At 40.2% G+C, this 15726-nt stretch overlaps 1 protein-coding gene across 2 annotated transcripts in view; it reads right to left on the bottom strand.

The window, feature by feature from the left end:
- LOC121714100 (metabotropic glutamate receptor 4-like) overlaps positions 1-15726 on the bottom strand; it is a 181413-nt gene that overhangs the window by 28336 nt on the left and 137351 nt on the right. For both annotated transcript variants that reach the window (XM_042099279.1, XM_042099278.1), the window contains 3 exons: positions 12878-13013; positions 8487-8641; positions 8124-8264 (listed from right to left, as the gene is read on the bottom strand). In XM_042099279.1, coding sequence (XP_041955213.1) covers positions 8124-8264; positions 8487-8641; positions 12878-13013 — 432 coding nt within the window. The remainder of the gene's footprint in view (positions 1-8123; positions 8265-8486; positions 8642-12877; positions 13014-15726) is intronic.

The raw sequence follows: 15726 nt of genomic DNA on the forward strand, positions 1-15726 counted from the left end.
AATGACTTCAGTTCACAGTGATCGTTTGAGCCCTGAATAAGAAAAGCATTGTGATCCTATACTACAGGGTCATTAAGGGAAACACATATTGTACATTACATCTATGTATTCAAAATACACTCCATTACTCAGTAAAACATACTCGCATATACACTGTGAGAGTTAAAGAAAGAAAGAAAGAAAGAAAGAAAAAGAAAGAAAGAAAGAAAGAAAGAAAGAAAGCAGAGTAATTCTATTGGACAGCTTTCTTGTGTTGCCGGGTGAGAAGGCAAATAGGTGAATAAGCCTCTGGACTGTCTGGTCTGTCCAACAAAACAACATCATAAGCCCGTGCAATTACAACAGTCCTGTGTGTGACAGTAATGATTAAAAAGCCTTTTGTTTACAAAAGCACTGAACTACTTCCAAAACTCTACAAAAGGGTTTGACATATACAACTTTGGCACGGCTGCCAGTTTCCCTGTACTGTCATGAAACTGAAGGGGACATTAGCATATTGCAGCAATATTTGATCAAAGTTTTGAATAGGGTTCAGTGACATAAAATGCAAATAACATCACTATCAGTATCAAAATATAATCTACAATAACAGGATAGACATCAAATGTAACTGTTTTTCTGGACATACTATGACTACATACTATAACATCTCATTTCTACATCTCTCTACAAAATAGTTGGCCTGTAAAGGAAATTTCACATGCAGTGTTTTGGTTCAGTGCTCTTAAATGATCAATGCTGAAGCCTCTACAGACATCCCCTACTGCACATACGAAACATCAAAGGGCAGGGCTCAGTTATCTGAGAGAGATGGAGTATTCTTGAAGGAGATGTCCTCCTACCTGCAGCCCATCATTCACAAATGCACACACACACACACACACACACACACACACACACACACACACACACACACACGGACACTGGAGATCTTCAGCAGAAGATTTAGGCATCTCTGAATGATACCCTTCAGCTCTGCCACTCTGGTGGGATTTGTAGAAGGCCATTGGTGTGCTGGCCAGACTTCAACCCACTGAAACATTCATATCCTGCCTTTCCTATTCTGTTCAAGACTGGCAAGTCCAAATGCCACACCAGCCGGTAAAGGGCTGGTTCCTGTTCAATTTATCATAAAAAGACTCAGACAGTAAGTTATGGGCTGGCCTCCTCTACCAGACAAGCACATAGCAGCTTTCAATATGACTTCACACCTCACACAGCCTTTACTCTAATGCATGTGACCACACTAAAAAGTTGAGTATGGAATACTGTTTGTTGAGTAACATGCAGCTCTGGAAAAAAATAAGTGACATTTGAATGAGCTGACCGTCATATTCAAAATGAAAAGACCACTGCATGAAATGCATTGAATATGACCATCAACTCATTCAAATGTCACTCAGCAACCGTATATGACATCAGATAATCATAGACTAAAAGGTATAATGAGAGGTCTTTGGAGGTTATAGAGTGATAATGACTATGTTGTACTGTAGGTAATGTCACACACACACACACACACAAAAAAAAAGTGTTCTTTGATGAACTATAACTCAACTTCTGTGGAGAGTAATAATGCTCATAAAGAAAACCACATGGGTAGTTTGAAGAGCCATTATGTGCATCCTGTTGCGCTGTCGAGAAGCAGATATAAATGTTGGCAAAATACAGAATCTTTCTGATTCCAAAGAGCTGCAAGTATGGCAAGCAATCTAGGGAAAGTTGCAGTCAAAAAGATGACTCACAACTAATGTGGTATTTAATCTGGTGGTTTCCAAGGGTGAACAGACTGACTCATTTTGGCTTTTAGGAGGACTAGTCCCCTGCAGTGCAACCTGAGGTGGGAATTATTTTGAACATTCTGTAAAGTAATACTGTCTGCAATTATTGCACTATTGAAAATGCCAGACATATTAATAGAGATGGAAATATAACAAAATACACACTGACATCTTGTATTGGTCAGAAAAATTAAAATGAAAAATGTTGGAGCAACACACATGTACAGTACACATACATACCATTTAACACATGTACACATACATACCATTTACTCACGCAGACACACACAAATACGCTCACTCATTCACATAAACCACCTTAAAAGGAAGTTTCCTCCAGAATTGCTTCAGCTAGCATGTCACAGATCTCAAAAAGCCATTTGAGTTTATCATAGGTTAGATGCCAATGTTAGGCTAGGAGGCATCTTACATGGTTTATTATATTGTACTGTATTTCTATACATGTACTGTAGGCTACATATATACTGGTGCCTATATATCTGCCTACAAACATAGTTCATGAAATGTCCTTACAGACTTGAACTGAATATGCAATGTGGTTAATGAGATAATTTCCATTTCTTTTTTTTTTTTTTGCATTTTTATGAGATTCCTACAGTTACCTTAGGGCATGTGGAGGAAGGGGCTTAGATGATGAAAGCACATGTAAACACAACAGGTATCATGTCACATTTGCACATCAGTAACTTGCCATCAGACGTCATCATTCAGGTCTACCTTTGGTGTTCTACGGGGTGTAATCATAATTTAAATGTGTCTCTAGAGTATTAGAACCTTCCTCTAACATTTGATCAAAATATACAACGTATTGGCCCTCAATCACAAATTAAATTATAAATGTCTAATACTTTACATACTGTACATGTTTATGTAGAGATATATGTGTACTATGTTGTGTGTATGTTTTGTGTCTAATAACTATTCAGTTATTACTATTTGTGTCTAATTACTATTCAGTTGTTACGACTGCTTTCAAGCACAATTATTGTGATTTCTTGTTATACAGAGCTAGAATACATCCAACCTCTGAGTTGAAAGTTGAAAACCATTATCCCTCCTGAAATTTTCAAAACAACTGAACTTCATTAAACCTGTGTGTCAGAGTGTCAGAGACCTCAGTCAATTTGGCAGTGGAAACATGACAGGGCCGTAGTCACCATAGATATTGAGGGGGACGTGCCCCCGCCCCCCCCCCCCAATATTCAAATATGACCAAAATGTCCCCCCCAATATACGGACATAGCAAAATAAAGAAAGAAAAAAGCGCTATAGGCCTACAGGAAACCAACACGCACCACCATCTGAAATGTAATCAAACGAAAATAACGCACAAATTAGTGACCTAGTGATGGTTCCAGATTAGCCTAGACCCCTGAGTGGTTTGTCCTGGTGGTTTTCTGTTTTTCGTTAGTGGCGTGCGCTATCAAAAGCTTCCATTTACTGCACCCTACTGCGGTGAGGTAGGGCTGTCAACAATATCGCAAAAGCTACCGGTACAATTTTCACAAAACTTGTTGGAAAGGTGTAGCACAGGCTAAGGAAATCCCATACATTGTTGGAGCCGATCAGACTCAAAGGGAACTTTGAAACATTTTCCATATTGTAGCCTATTCTCGCAATGATAGCGAAAGTGAAACGTTTTATTTTAAATGATGAATTCGTGCAAGCCTGTTTCATTCATTTCTTTCACATTAATTTCTTTCACCTATTTTTTCAACATAAATAGGCTAATGCATTCATATGCTAGTAGTAATGCCAGAAATTGCCGTTAATAGGCCTCTTAGAAATGGTTGTTGCATCTTCCGTATGTTAAAATTGTGTGATTAGCCGCCAGCATAATAAAATCTAAATTAAAAGACAAAATCTTATTAGGCTATAGGTCCAAACCTATGAGTCTAAGCCTTAGTTAAAAAAATCGTCAGGTGTAAGTAATAAGTCAAAGAACCACATTCTGTGTAATATAGAGTAATATATTTTAAAGTATACATTTTGAAGACAAATGGAGTTATACCACAGGTCCAGGGATGAATTACTGAATGGGCTTACTGGGCCCTGGAGCCCAAGCCTCTGTGTGAAGTTGGTTCTTCTCCATCCTTCTCTTTTCACAAAACTGCCCAAAAGTCATCATTTAAAGGGTCATTTAAAAAACAAAACCTTCCATGGGAGAATGCCTCAGGACCCCTCTACCCCTCCATCTGTGCCCAGGGGTTCATAATCCATCCATGCCATGCCTATGTCCGTCAAAAGTTTGGAATACCCTATTGACTGACTTAACTAATGACTTGTTTGTGATTTTTAATAATATTTTTTGCATGGTAGGAAATGTATTGAAATTCTGTTTGGGGGTCCCTCAGACCCCACCACAGATTTGGTCCCCCCCCCCCAATGTTGACATCATGACTACAGCCTTGAAACATGACAATATTATTATTTTGACTTTTAAGTCTTCGCTCAGATTTGATTTATAATCAGTACATCTAATAAAACTGTATTTAACCACAATTTATGTGTGCAGATTGATTTTTAAAACAGACATTTTTCTAACACATCATACCACATAATTTAAAATATTAAAAGAAGAAGAAGAAGAGTCTACTATCCAAAAATATTCAGGCCATAATGGACTATCTACTACACCCGCTAAGGGAACCAGGGCAAAAAGATCTTTAAAGTTTCTAGAGCAAAAAGCCTAAAAAAAATGTATGTTTGTGACACACACACACACACACACGCATACACACACCACCACCACCACCACCACTCTGATGTTATGTACCCCCCCCCCCCCCCCTCCCCCAGACTAATATAAATATATCATTGTACTCTAATTTGCACAGTATACCAATATATGTGGCAGTGCTCATGTTGCATGGAAGCCATGGTACATTCATCCATTCTCTCAAGAGGGCTTAGTATCAAAGTCCCAATCTAACATGAAAGGGCATCACAGTCAAGTGTGTTGGTGGGGCAACACAGCCTCTCTGATTTGGCTTTGATCTCTGAGATTGCCTCCTGTCTCTGGCAAATTAAGATATGCCCTCATTTAACCACAAAAAGAGAGAACAAAAACAAAAATATCCCAGTTGTCATAATCCTAACACTTCCTGCACCTTCAGGTGTGTCAATGTGAACAGTTATCTCTTTGAACAATTACACACACCTACATACATTGCTCATACCCACATACAGACGGTGTTTTCATTGGTGTGCTTGTGGTGCTCGTTGTTGTTGTTGTTGCTCTAAAGAACTGTGAAGATGTCGTCAATGCCTCGACCATAGACACTGTGCCCACCACCCACCTCCCAGCACATTGTCTCTGCCGATGACTCATCCTCCAAGGGGCCCAGTCAGTGTGTGAGTCAGTCATATTTCCTTCAAGCCTCATTGAAACACCTCGTGAACTGACATCAGAGCTTGCATTATCAGCTTCGCCACCCGCCCACCCCCCCTCTGCCACCGCCGCCTCCTCCCCCACAGATAGGCTCTGCCCTCTACATAAAAGTCTAAGATTTGATGCTTAAGAGCAGCTGTGAGGAAGCGCGTTTATCCTTGGGCCACTGTCATGTGGCTCTGACTCCAACGCCAAAGCTTTACACTATAGCACTGATTAATCCATGTGCATCCACACTGCTGAAATCCTTGTTGAATTTAAAATGGACAAATAAGCACAGCAGGCCTCAATAGCGTTGCGTTCCATTTTTGGAAAATGCATAAACTGCTATGGTTGTGTGCACTTTGATGCACAGCATTGGAGATTCACATGGCATGGATCAAGTCTTTCCCGATTTGATTTCCTGATATGAACACTTGATTTGCTGCTGATGTAGCACCATTATTTCAATATACATTATATGGTGTGTGTGTGTGTGTGTGTGTGTGTGTGTGTGTGTGTGTGTGTGGTGTGTGTGTAAACCTCCTTAGACAACAGAGGTAAAGTACTTGGACAGAGGTAATCTCAGGCTCAAGTCACACAGCAAAAAGCTTACACGCACAAAATATATAGTTTCATTTGCTGTCCAATTTGTTGATCTGGTCATGTACCCATGTATATTCACTGACAGCACACACATACAAACTTGTTTAGCCATCCTCATGGATTAGGCCATGATGTTGCCCTTAGTTCTGTGTTCCCAGCAAGAACACTACATGAAATGCAAGTGAACAACACAAACAGCAGGGGTTTTTTCCCTCAGTGTGATGACTATTGACACTAAGGTGTGGTGCAATAAAGCAGCCACTCAATAGCTTACCGCCTTCAGCTTGGTAGTAAATAAATTAAATAATGTGTCTTTCAGGAAATGGTATTAGACACCATGCATGACCATTATTAATTGTCAAGACCAGCCTCAGGGTTGTGCATGTGTATTGCTTTATCTATTCATTTAACAAATTAATAACAGTGTGACTACTAGACTGTTGGAATCATCGACAGGAATAAGAATGGAAATATTCTGGAAATTCAGTTGTCTATAAAGTTTTAATAATTTTTGCTGATCAAACGGAAGTGTGTTAATGTATTGTAATGAGTCCAGCATGTATGTTTCACAGTCACAAGGGCATGGGTTGAATAATTCAGCTCCTGTCTCTAAGAATTCAAGGCTTTAAATGAGCTTAGTGGCTTTGGACTTGTCTGCCGAAACATTGATTGGATCCTTTACATTTCTGGTATAGAGAGAGATAAATAACTGAGCGGTGACCGGAGGATTAAGATAGTGTCATCTTCTGTGTGTCTGAAGTTTGGGCTCACTAGTTGGCAGTAAACACAATGGCAAGGAGTTAAGGCATCTCTGCTATTATGCTAATGCATTTAGTCTGGTTGCATACACAAGATAAAGTTTCCTTTTATGTTTGTGACTTAGTGTTGTGTAAGTCTTTTCTGTCATAAGAGTAAGATTTAAAACCTCTATTGCTCTTAATAAAACACTTCTCTCCTTCTTAATTAGACTTTTTTGCTCTTTGCTCAGACAAATAGAGTATGTTGGCTCTGCTCAAGGATGTCTTGTTTTCTATTATGATGTTTTTTACGATGAACTTTCTGCATGAAAAGCATAATAGCCTGCCATAACAAAAATCCATTTGTGTTAGCAAGTTAAGTTTTTAACTAATTGGTTTCAGCACATAATTGAAGACTGCTTTATTGATTTATAATCCACTCTTGGAAACATCAAGGCTGGAATACACTACCAATGCAAAAGACTGGTGAAATAATTAATTAGCTCTTAATCAATCAATTAACTAAATATATAAATTAATGATAAGTTTGTTAATTTAATTCCCCTGTATGCAATCAGTGAAGCAATTATAACACATACAAGCATTATTATTATTATTATTATTATTATTATTATTATTATTATTATTATCTCATCTGTCAATGAGGCTTATCAATACAAATGTACAGCATTCAAATGTGGATGATATGTGGACAAGATGGAATGTCATGTGCTGTGTCATATGCTGGTCATAGGTTTACTGCCTGTGGCTATTAGTCTTGAAGCTTGCACACACTCACACACAATGTCCTTGGTTTGAAAACCCAAGGTCATGAATCTCCTACACACACAAACTCAACTCAACTTTATCACACAGAATCTCCCCATCTCTGCCTGATACTCATACTTGAATATGAAGCGTTTAAATAATATCACAAACACTGAATGTTCACAACTACATGTAGATCCTGGTCTGGAACTAAGTAGATGTGATTTATCAGGTTGTCTTGAACTCTATGGATCTGTCATGCTGTTAGACATAACACCCACTGCGTCTGCAATCATCTAAAATTAGGTAAATGTGATCAGACAGGTTGTCCAGAACTCCTTGCGATTAGTAGAAGACAACCTGCGTAAGAGGGCCCATTGATTGAGGTGTCTCAGGACATGGGTTCCCTGATTAGATTCACTGCTGATTAAGTCCTCGAGAGCTGCACCGGTTTACAGTGTCTGATTGTGATTGTGCTGCTGTAGATTGAACCAGGATGAGTGCAAAAATGAGCATAAGGCTTGCACATTGCACACTTGGGGAATCTTTGCACACATCAAACAATGAGGGCATGCACATATATACACACATGTACGCACACACACACACACACACACACAAATACATTTGGAATTTAGTGGTGTGGTGGTAGACAGCTATAGGGTAAAGTGGAGTAATTGGGCTATAGCCTTATTACAACCTATGCAATTAGCCGCTAAATACTCTAAAGAATGTCTCAAAAGAAAGAACAAATTCCTTGATAGCATTGATCGAATTCCCATAACAGTGATGACACACAAGAGTGACTGAGAGTTAAGAGTATTCAGGAAGTGGACCTACTTGTGCATTTCTTGATGCCTGATCCTTTCTTCAGGGCATGCCGGCTGAGTTTGCACTGGAAATTATCCTCCCAGAACTCGGCGAACCAAATATTTCTTCTGTTGTTGTCCAGCGTCCGGCTGATAAAGTAGCGATCAAATCCTAGGAGAGATCAATACAAGTAATATTGTTGCTGCACTGCGCTTGGTTACAGCAGCTTTATGACACTATTGATTTGTAAATGCTCACGTGTTCTCTTGAGACAGAAGTTGCAGTTTTAAAGACTTTTTTGTACACATTCAGAAAACTGACTTGTACCTGTTTAGTACCATATATCACATATTCACATATTGTGAGAGTAGGAGATCGATGTGTGATGACTACCTTTGATGGGCTGACGCTTGGGCAGAATGGTGATGGCTCCCTCCGCCATCTCTTCCTGATGTAACACCGGGGATATCTTTGACCCCCAGCTGTCAGACCCTATCCAAATAAAGTGACCGGGTCCACTAGCATTCTTGGCCGTTTGCAGGAGTCGTCTGCGGAGAGTAAAAGAAAAAAGGAAAAAAAAAAGAAAAGAAAAATGAAAAGGGAAAACTCATTTAATGCCTCTATTGTCCAGGTGGTTCACTGTCACCTTTTTTGTTCAAGGACAGGGAGAGGTTCCAAACACCTTTCTGAGGAAAATTTTTGCAGGTCACAAGGTCGGACATTCTCCATTGTGCCAAAATTTCGGCTTTTGAGCCAGCATCACAACAAAATCGATTCCCTTCTGGGAAGCCAGACATTCCAGCATGAGCTGCAGGATTTCCTCTAAGCGGGCCTTGACACCAGCCATCTGTGATGGACTGTGACGCTTCACTGCTAGGGCTTCAACAGGTGCACGCTGCCCTGAGGCCTTTGAGTGTGTGTGTGTGTGTGTGTGTGTGTGTGTGTGTGTGCGTGCGTGCGTGCGTGCGTGCGTGTGTGCGTGCGTGTGTGTGTGTGTGTGTGTGTGTCTGTGTGGGAGAGAGGGAGGGTAGACTGTAAGGGAGGGTTTGTGTGTGTGTACAGTATGTGTGTGTCTATGCGAGGGGGGCTTGTGTGTGTGTGTGAAAGACTGACAGAGAGAAAAAAAAGAGAGAGAGAGCAAGAGAGAGAGAGTCTGTGTGCGTCTAAGTGTGCGTGTGTGTGAACGGAAGTACTAATGAAGAGGCATCAGCAGCAGCAGCAGGGCGAGGAAGAGAGACAGATTATAACCGGGCAAAGTCCCCCCGCTGCTCCAAGAGTTCCCGCATCTCATTACCCCTCCTGCTCCCACACAGACTGACCAGCAGACAGGAAAAAATAAAGTGCACACACATAAACACTTAAGCACACACACACACACACACACACACACACACACACACGCACAGAGAGAGAGAGAGAGAGAGAGAGAGGTGACCCTGGTGTCCAGTGGCCAGATGGAGGCCTGGTTACCTCACCTACTCTTATTTACCTGTCCTTCCAAACACATGTGGGGCCCTACACAGTCCAACCAGTTCAATTTGACCATAGGCTCACTTTTGCAAGTCACGGTGTAAACACTGTTGTCTTGATTTACTCTGCTGCCCAGCTCGTTTCCGTACCCTGACCAACTACTCTGTTCTGAGAATAATTATTGAATAAAAAATGCTTTACCTCTTCGCCAAATTTAATAAATGCATATTAATTACGGGTTTGCCTGATGAAATTTTGCACCCCCCAAGAGGTGAAAGTTGTGGCCACCTGTTGGTATTAATTCCACTTTCTCAAGAGCTATAGTTTAATTTGGTTTTGTTATCAGTTGCCCTTTGTAATGAAGAAGACAAGTAAAGTAGAATGCAGAAAAAAAAACACTTGCCTACAATAATTCTATTATCCATTTGAAGAGTCATTTGATGGAAGGAGTGAATGAACATTTTCAACATTAACATTTATACAGCTAGCCTTTTATCCTTTTGCAAGTGAGAAACAAACTTCGCTATAAGACCATGGAGTCAGCATTGCGTTGTAAATCTATTCAATAAGATTAAGTGCAAGATCATGTCAATTAGCGGATAGTAAGTGTCAGTAAATGTCTTTTGTGCAGGGATGGCAATACCAGCCAATGTTCCCTGGAGAAACACAGTGGCCAAAGACTGTGAGATTGAGTTCAAGTGGATCACAGGTTGTGAAGTAGAGGTCAATGAACTGCAGAGTGGCATGCCCTTTTGGGTTGATAGAAAGCCACATACGCCATCTGGACCATCTGTAAGGGTTTCACAGCAGACACCCAGTAGAAGGGCAGTGTAGGAGTTGAGGTGAAAGATAGACTTGCATTCTTGGTTAGGATGAGTAATGAAGAGGTGATTTTTATGTTGACATTGTAATGGATAGATTGATTGGCTGGGATTTTTTTACAGAGGTTTAACTGAGGGTGGTGTTTCTTCATAAACGTGCATACTGTATGTCTGAGGCAATCTGAGATCCATACCGAAAGTGTGGGATATTCTGGTGGGAATAACAAGTATAATTGGATATTGTCGGCATAACAGTTACATACTGTATGAGTAGCCATACAAGCAGATAATCAGACCCATGGAAGTGGTGTATATTTCAAAGAAAAGGGAACCCAGCACCAGGCCTTGGGGAACCCCTGTAGAGTGGCGATGGGGTGTGGACATGTCCTGGCTATGCTACATTGAAAGAATAGAGTGAAGACAGTGATGCAGGATTCAAACCAAGCATGTATTTTGCCTGAATTTCCCCATATCAGGGCAAACAGATAGTAGGACGCAGTGGTTTACCACCTCAAAGGCTGCTGATTCTGCAAGATAAGTGAAGACTGAGCTGCAGGTCTAGCTGTCCTCAGGGTTTCTGTCACAGACAACAGGGCTGTCTCAGTGGAGTGGCCTCTTACGATTAAAGCCTGGATGATTTAGATCAACAAGGTCATTCTGTAAGAGGAACTGTGAGAGTCTTGGAAAAACGCCCTTTTGACAGCCTTTGATAAGACAGGAAGTAACAAGGCCAGCCGATAACTCTTAATTTGAATTGAGTGAAGGCTTTTGGAGCAGGGATGTTATCCAAACCTGAAGTCAGTGAAACATTTATTACAATTGTAAATACTGGCACAATTGTGGGGGATATAGCTGGTGGGTATATCATAGGACATCCCTATGTAACAAAATCATGTCACATAATTTGATTAAGGCGAGACACTACAGGTGAATAGGGTACAATTTTTAGCATCAGTGAGTAATACGACTTTGGAAATTACCCTAATACTAATCTTAATCCCAATTTGGTTACACTATGATAAAGGTAACACAAATGTGTAGGCCTATCCACAGTTTTCAAGTGCACCCATATGACGATTTACCTGTTTCTATATTAATCGAATAACAATGTGTATGCTGACTGTGTATGTGTAACTGTCTATGCGAAATGGAGATTAATGCCCATGAGGCTGATTGGCATGACTTCACATTGGCACAATATTCTCCTATGGTAACTATATAAAAGTATGTTTTTGGCACTACCTTACATGTGTTACTTGTTGCAAAAACACTGCCCATGCTTCAGCGAGGCTGCCAATAAAATGATTAGGTCCAAATGAACTTCATTTGGATGCTGAATGTGCTGAAACACTTGGGAGATGAGTCAGCCTAAGTCCTGCATCTTGCAAAATGCCTTCCATGTGTTTCTCAACACTGCCATTAGACCAATATGGTGATTTAGTGTATGTTATGAAATGAAACGGCTGGCACATACCGTTTGCGCTAAAAACAACAGCTGGCACTTTTGAGACTTACTTAAATAAATGTTTGGCCATTTCTTAAACAAGGAAAATACTGCCAAAATGATGTGTCCAAGTATATTAATTAATAGCATGATGGTTGCTTTATGTAAATAATGAATGATCTAGTCCAATTTGGAATAGTAATTATTGTCTATTCCATCAGACATCAGATTGACGTGTAAGCCTTCCTGGTGCCCCTGTACAAGGTAAGAAGTTGTTTATAAAGAAAATAAAACAGTTTAATTACATTATTTTGATATCCTGTGTTTTTACTAAGTGGGTAGGCATTTCATAAATATTCAAACATTTGGCAGTAAACTTACCTGAACGCTCAATTATTTGCCACTAGACAACAAACAACATGAGTCAACTGCCACGAGTCAACAAATCCCTAATTTGACCAACCAGGGCCATCACTGAACACTAACCTCAAAGGCAGCACCAGCATCCTGGTTGGCACCTTCTCCTACTATCAAAACAAAGTGGGACCAAAAGTTCCTATGAATCTGATTTCTAGTCCAATACACTTTTTGGAAAATTCAACTAATTGCTGCTCACAGATATTCACTGGTGTTTGTACATAATCCTGGCTCTGTAAAATGGAAACAAACACAGTGGCGCTGGCCAGGCCATAAACAATCCAAGCTCATCAATAATGAGCTTCAGGAGCACAGAGGTCCTTAAAACAAAACTGAAATCACTGGATATTTGATTCACCAATTTTGAGATTATAAGATACATGTAGCTGAAACTTTGCAAATGTTGAGTACAAAAACAACAAGACGCTAAAACAATGAGGTGATGCTTTAATGCTGTGGATATTCTTCCAGAAAACACTATTGAATCTTGCATCTTGTATCTAACTTGTATCTTTTTATGGTGCAATTTCGTAGTTCCATAAAAAAAAGTGGGATTTAAACTCCAGTCCGCAATAAAAATGAGTTAAGATTATTATCACAGTCTAATTCAAAAGCAAAAATACTTCTCTTACCTAATATCATCCTCACTTGCAAATAAAACGACCACCCGAGCATTTGGGTTGTCCCTGAGTCTGTTTATGATTTTATCAAACTCTCCCGGTTTGGGCTCCCGAGGAATCTTCACAGACTGGGCGATGCACACTCCTCCTGCAATATAAGGTTACAGAGATTAGATTTTAGATTAGGGACAGAATGAGAGCATCCAACCATTTCTTTCAATGAGCTTTACAGAACATTGCCTTTAATTTCCCATTGCCGAATGAGAAATAATTGTCACAACCAAGTTCACAGATGAGGTATTTCCATAGCAATGCTATTTTATTTAGCAATGATGTCTGCAAAAATTTAACACTAAGACCTAATTTTCAACCCTGAAATGTATCACAGCTCAACAGCCTCTCTCGCAGGGTCAGGTCCAACAGAATGTGACCATTTAACAAGGAAGGTGATTTTCTTTAAACCCAACCTAATCCCACACCACTATATTTCCCCCCACATTTTATGGATGTCTGGGCAGAAGATTAAAATTGTGCAGGTGTAATAATTCAGGGCATGAGGAATGCCTGGTATTACGGAAATCCTTTGAGGAGGCACATGGGGGCAGATTTTCAATTCAAGGAGTGTCTGGACAATTTATGGCACTGCCAATAAGACAGCAGAGGCCATGCAACAACTTCCAGTAGTGAAACTGGTAAGAATTGAAACAGTTGATGACATTTCAAAATAACATTTTTACCTATGTGTGTGTGCGTGTGTGTGTGTGTGTGTGTGTGTGTGTGTGTGTGTGTGTGTGTGTGTGTGTGTGTGTGTGTGTGTGTATTAGTTCATTGCTTGTTCCTTTCCTATCCCATGAAGCTTTTTGTGATGGTTGCATCACAGAGGGTAAAGTCAGACAGAGTGTCCCAGTGGTGCTGAAGTGGTTTGTCTCAAAGGAAGGTATGCTTTGAGAACACTGAAAAATATGAGAAAAATATTTCCCATTTTTGTTAACAAATATTACACAACCTAACTATTCAGTAAAATAAACATGCTCAGTTACTACTGAATATATTTTGAAACATAAAGTGCATATAATGAACCAGTAACAGCAACAGAAATGTATTCAGCAAAGCCATCAAATTCATACACACTCTGAATATTCAGTTTTTTAGTCATTGCCTGGAGAAGCATTGGCCATGGCCGAGGCATCTGATATGGAAAAAAAAACAAAAACGGGGGAAAAAATGCAGCAAAGCTTTCTAATACCCTCTGAAACATTTCAAGAGAATTGTTTTGTCTTCCTGCCAAAATGCCACGGAGCAAATTGCATGCTAATGAAGGCCTGTCTCTCCAGCTCCTGCACAAAGGCGAAGCGCGGCGCAATCAATGTCCAAATAATACCCTCTGGTTCGGTCCACGGCTGCCTGGGGCAACACCATGGATCACAAAACAAAGTGCCAATAGAGTCCTGAAAGTAATAGGCTGGGAGGGGGGAAAGGGCTTGGAGAGAGGAGAGAGGGGGGGGGGGGGGGGGGGGGGGTGGCACAGCGAGGTAACAAATGGTTCAGAGAGAGTGGCCTGGTCAGTGGTCATAGCGGGGTGACTTGGGAGTGAAGTTCTCTGACCTGACCTCTTGACTGAGCTTTTGCATTTTACTGCGTGAACAATCGCACCCTCTCTCTCTCTGTGTGTGTGTGTGTATATGTGTGCACGTACGTGTGTGCGTGTGTTTGTGTGTGTGTGTGTGTGTGTGTGTTCATGTTTTCTGTGTCTTTGTTCTGGAGACAGGGAATTACAATCATTTGTGTTTGCAGTGGTGTAGTAATGAGATGCTTTCCTTCACTTTTGCTGCTACGTTTCCTCTTTATGCTATTCTCTATCATAACTGCATTTATTTACATGAAAATGGAGACTCTCTCTTGACTGAGAACAACAAAAATTCTCTCTCTCCCTTTCTCTACTACCCTCTCTCTATCTCCCCCTTCCTTTCTCTTTCTCTCTATCTATCTGTCCCCCTCTCTCTAATTTGTCATGGTGAGTTCACAGTATACCCACCAGCGAGTGAAACTTCCAAGAACAGCCTGCAGAGGACCTAATCAGCATTTAATTTCTAATCATGCACACTTGAGTGCATTATCATAACGATGGCTTTCTCTTCTCACGGGGATCCATTGATTGGGGGCAGTGTGGAGGGAATGGACAAACTGGCTTCACAGACACAAACCACCATTTCATTGTCCCTCAGAATGCTAAAGGGTTTTTCCACATGCCTGCATGACAAGTCATGTTAAACGTTCTACATTCTGTTCACATATAATATATCGACAACTTTTGAGATTATGCTTTTTTATTATTATTATGCAATAAAAACACATCATACACAGAGTGTATGATGAGAGTGGAAAAAAAATAAGAAGAATAGAAAACAGAACAACACAACACACTTAACTAATAACAAACTCATATTGACTACATCATCTTCAAAGAAGCTCTTTAAAGGCAGTGGCAATATATTTATCCAGAGGTTTACAGTGGTTGCCTTTGCCTTGTTGATCTTAGCAGTCATACACTCTAGGAAAGCTATGCAATGGAATAAGACTATCTAAAATTGCTAAAAGTTTGTATCTGTGGATACATTGGACAGTCCCAAAACATATGTGCCGGTAGTGTCTGTTTTACTGAGGCTGCAATGAGATATTGCAGGTGTACAATACAATAAAATTATACTTCAACAACTTTAATATTAATGTAAGGTTACATTTTTTAGAAGTTCCTTTAGTTTACTTTAATGAGGACACCACTGTCAGAGAAATGTGTCATAGTGTGCCACTGAATAGAAAATCAGAAGCTCAAATAATGTGGTGTCATCACGAGTATTGAG

Source organism: Alosa sapidissima, chromosome 7, assembly GCF_018492685.1.
Source record: "Alosa sapidissima isolate fAloSap1 chromosome 7, fAloSap1.pri, whole genome shotgun sequence".
In the NCBI taxonomy this organism is placed as follows: Eukaryota; Metazoa; Chordata; class Actinopteri; order Clupeiformes; family Clupeidae; genus Alosa; species Alosa sapidissima.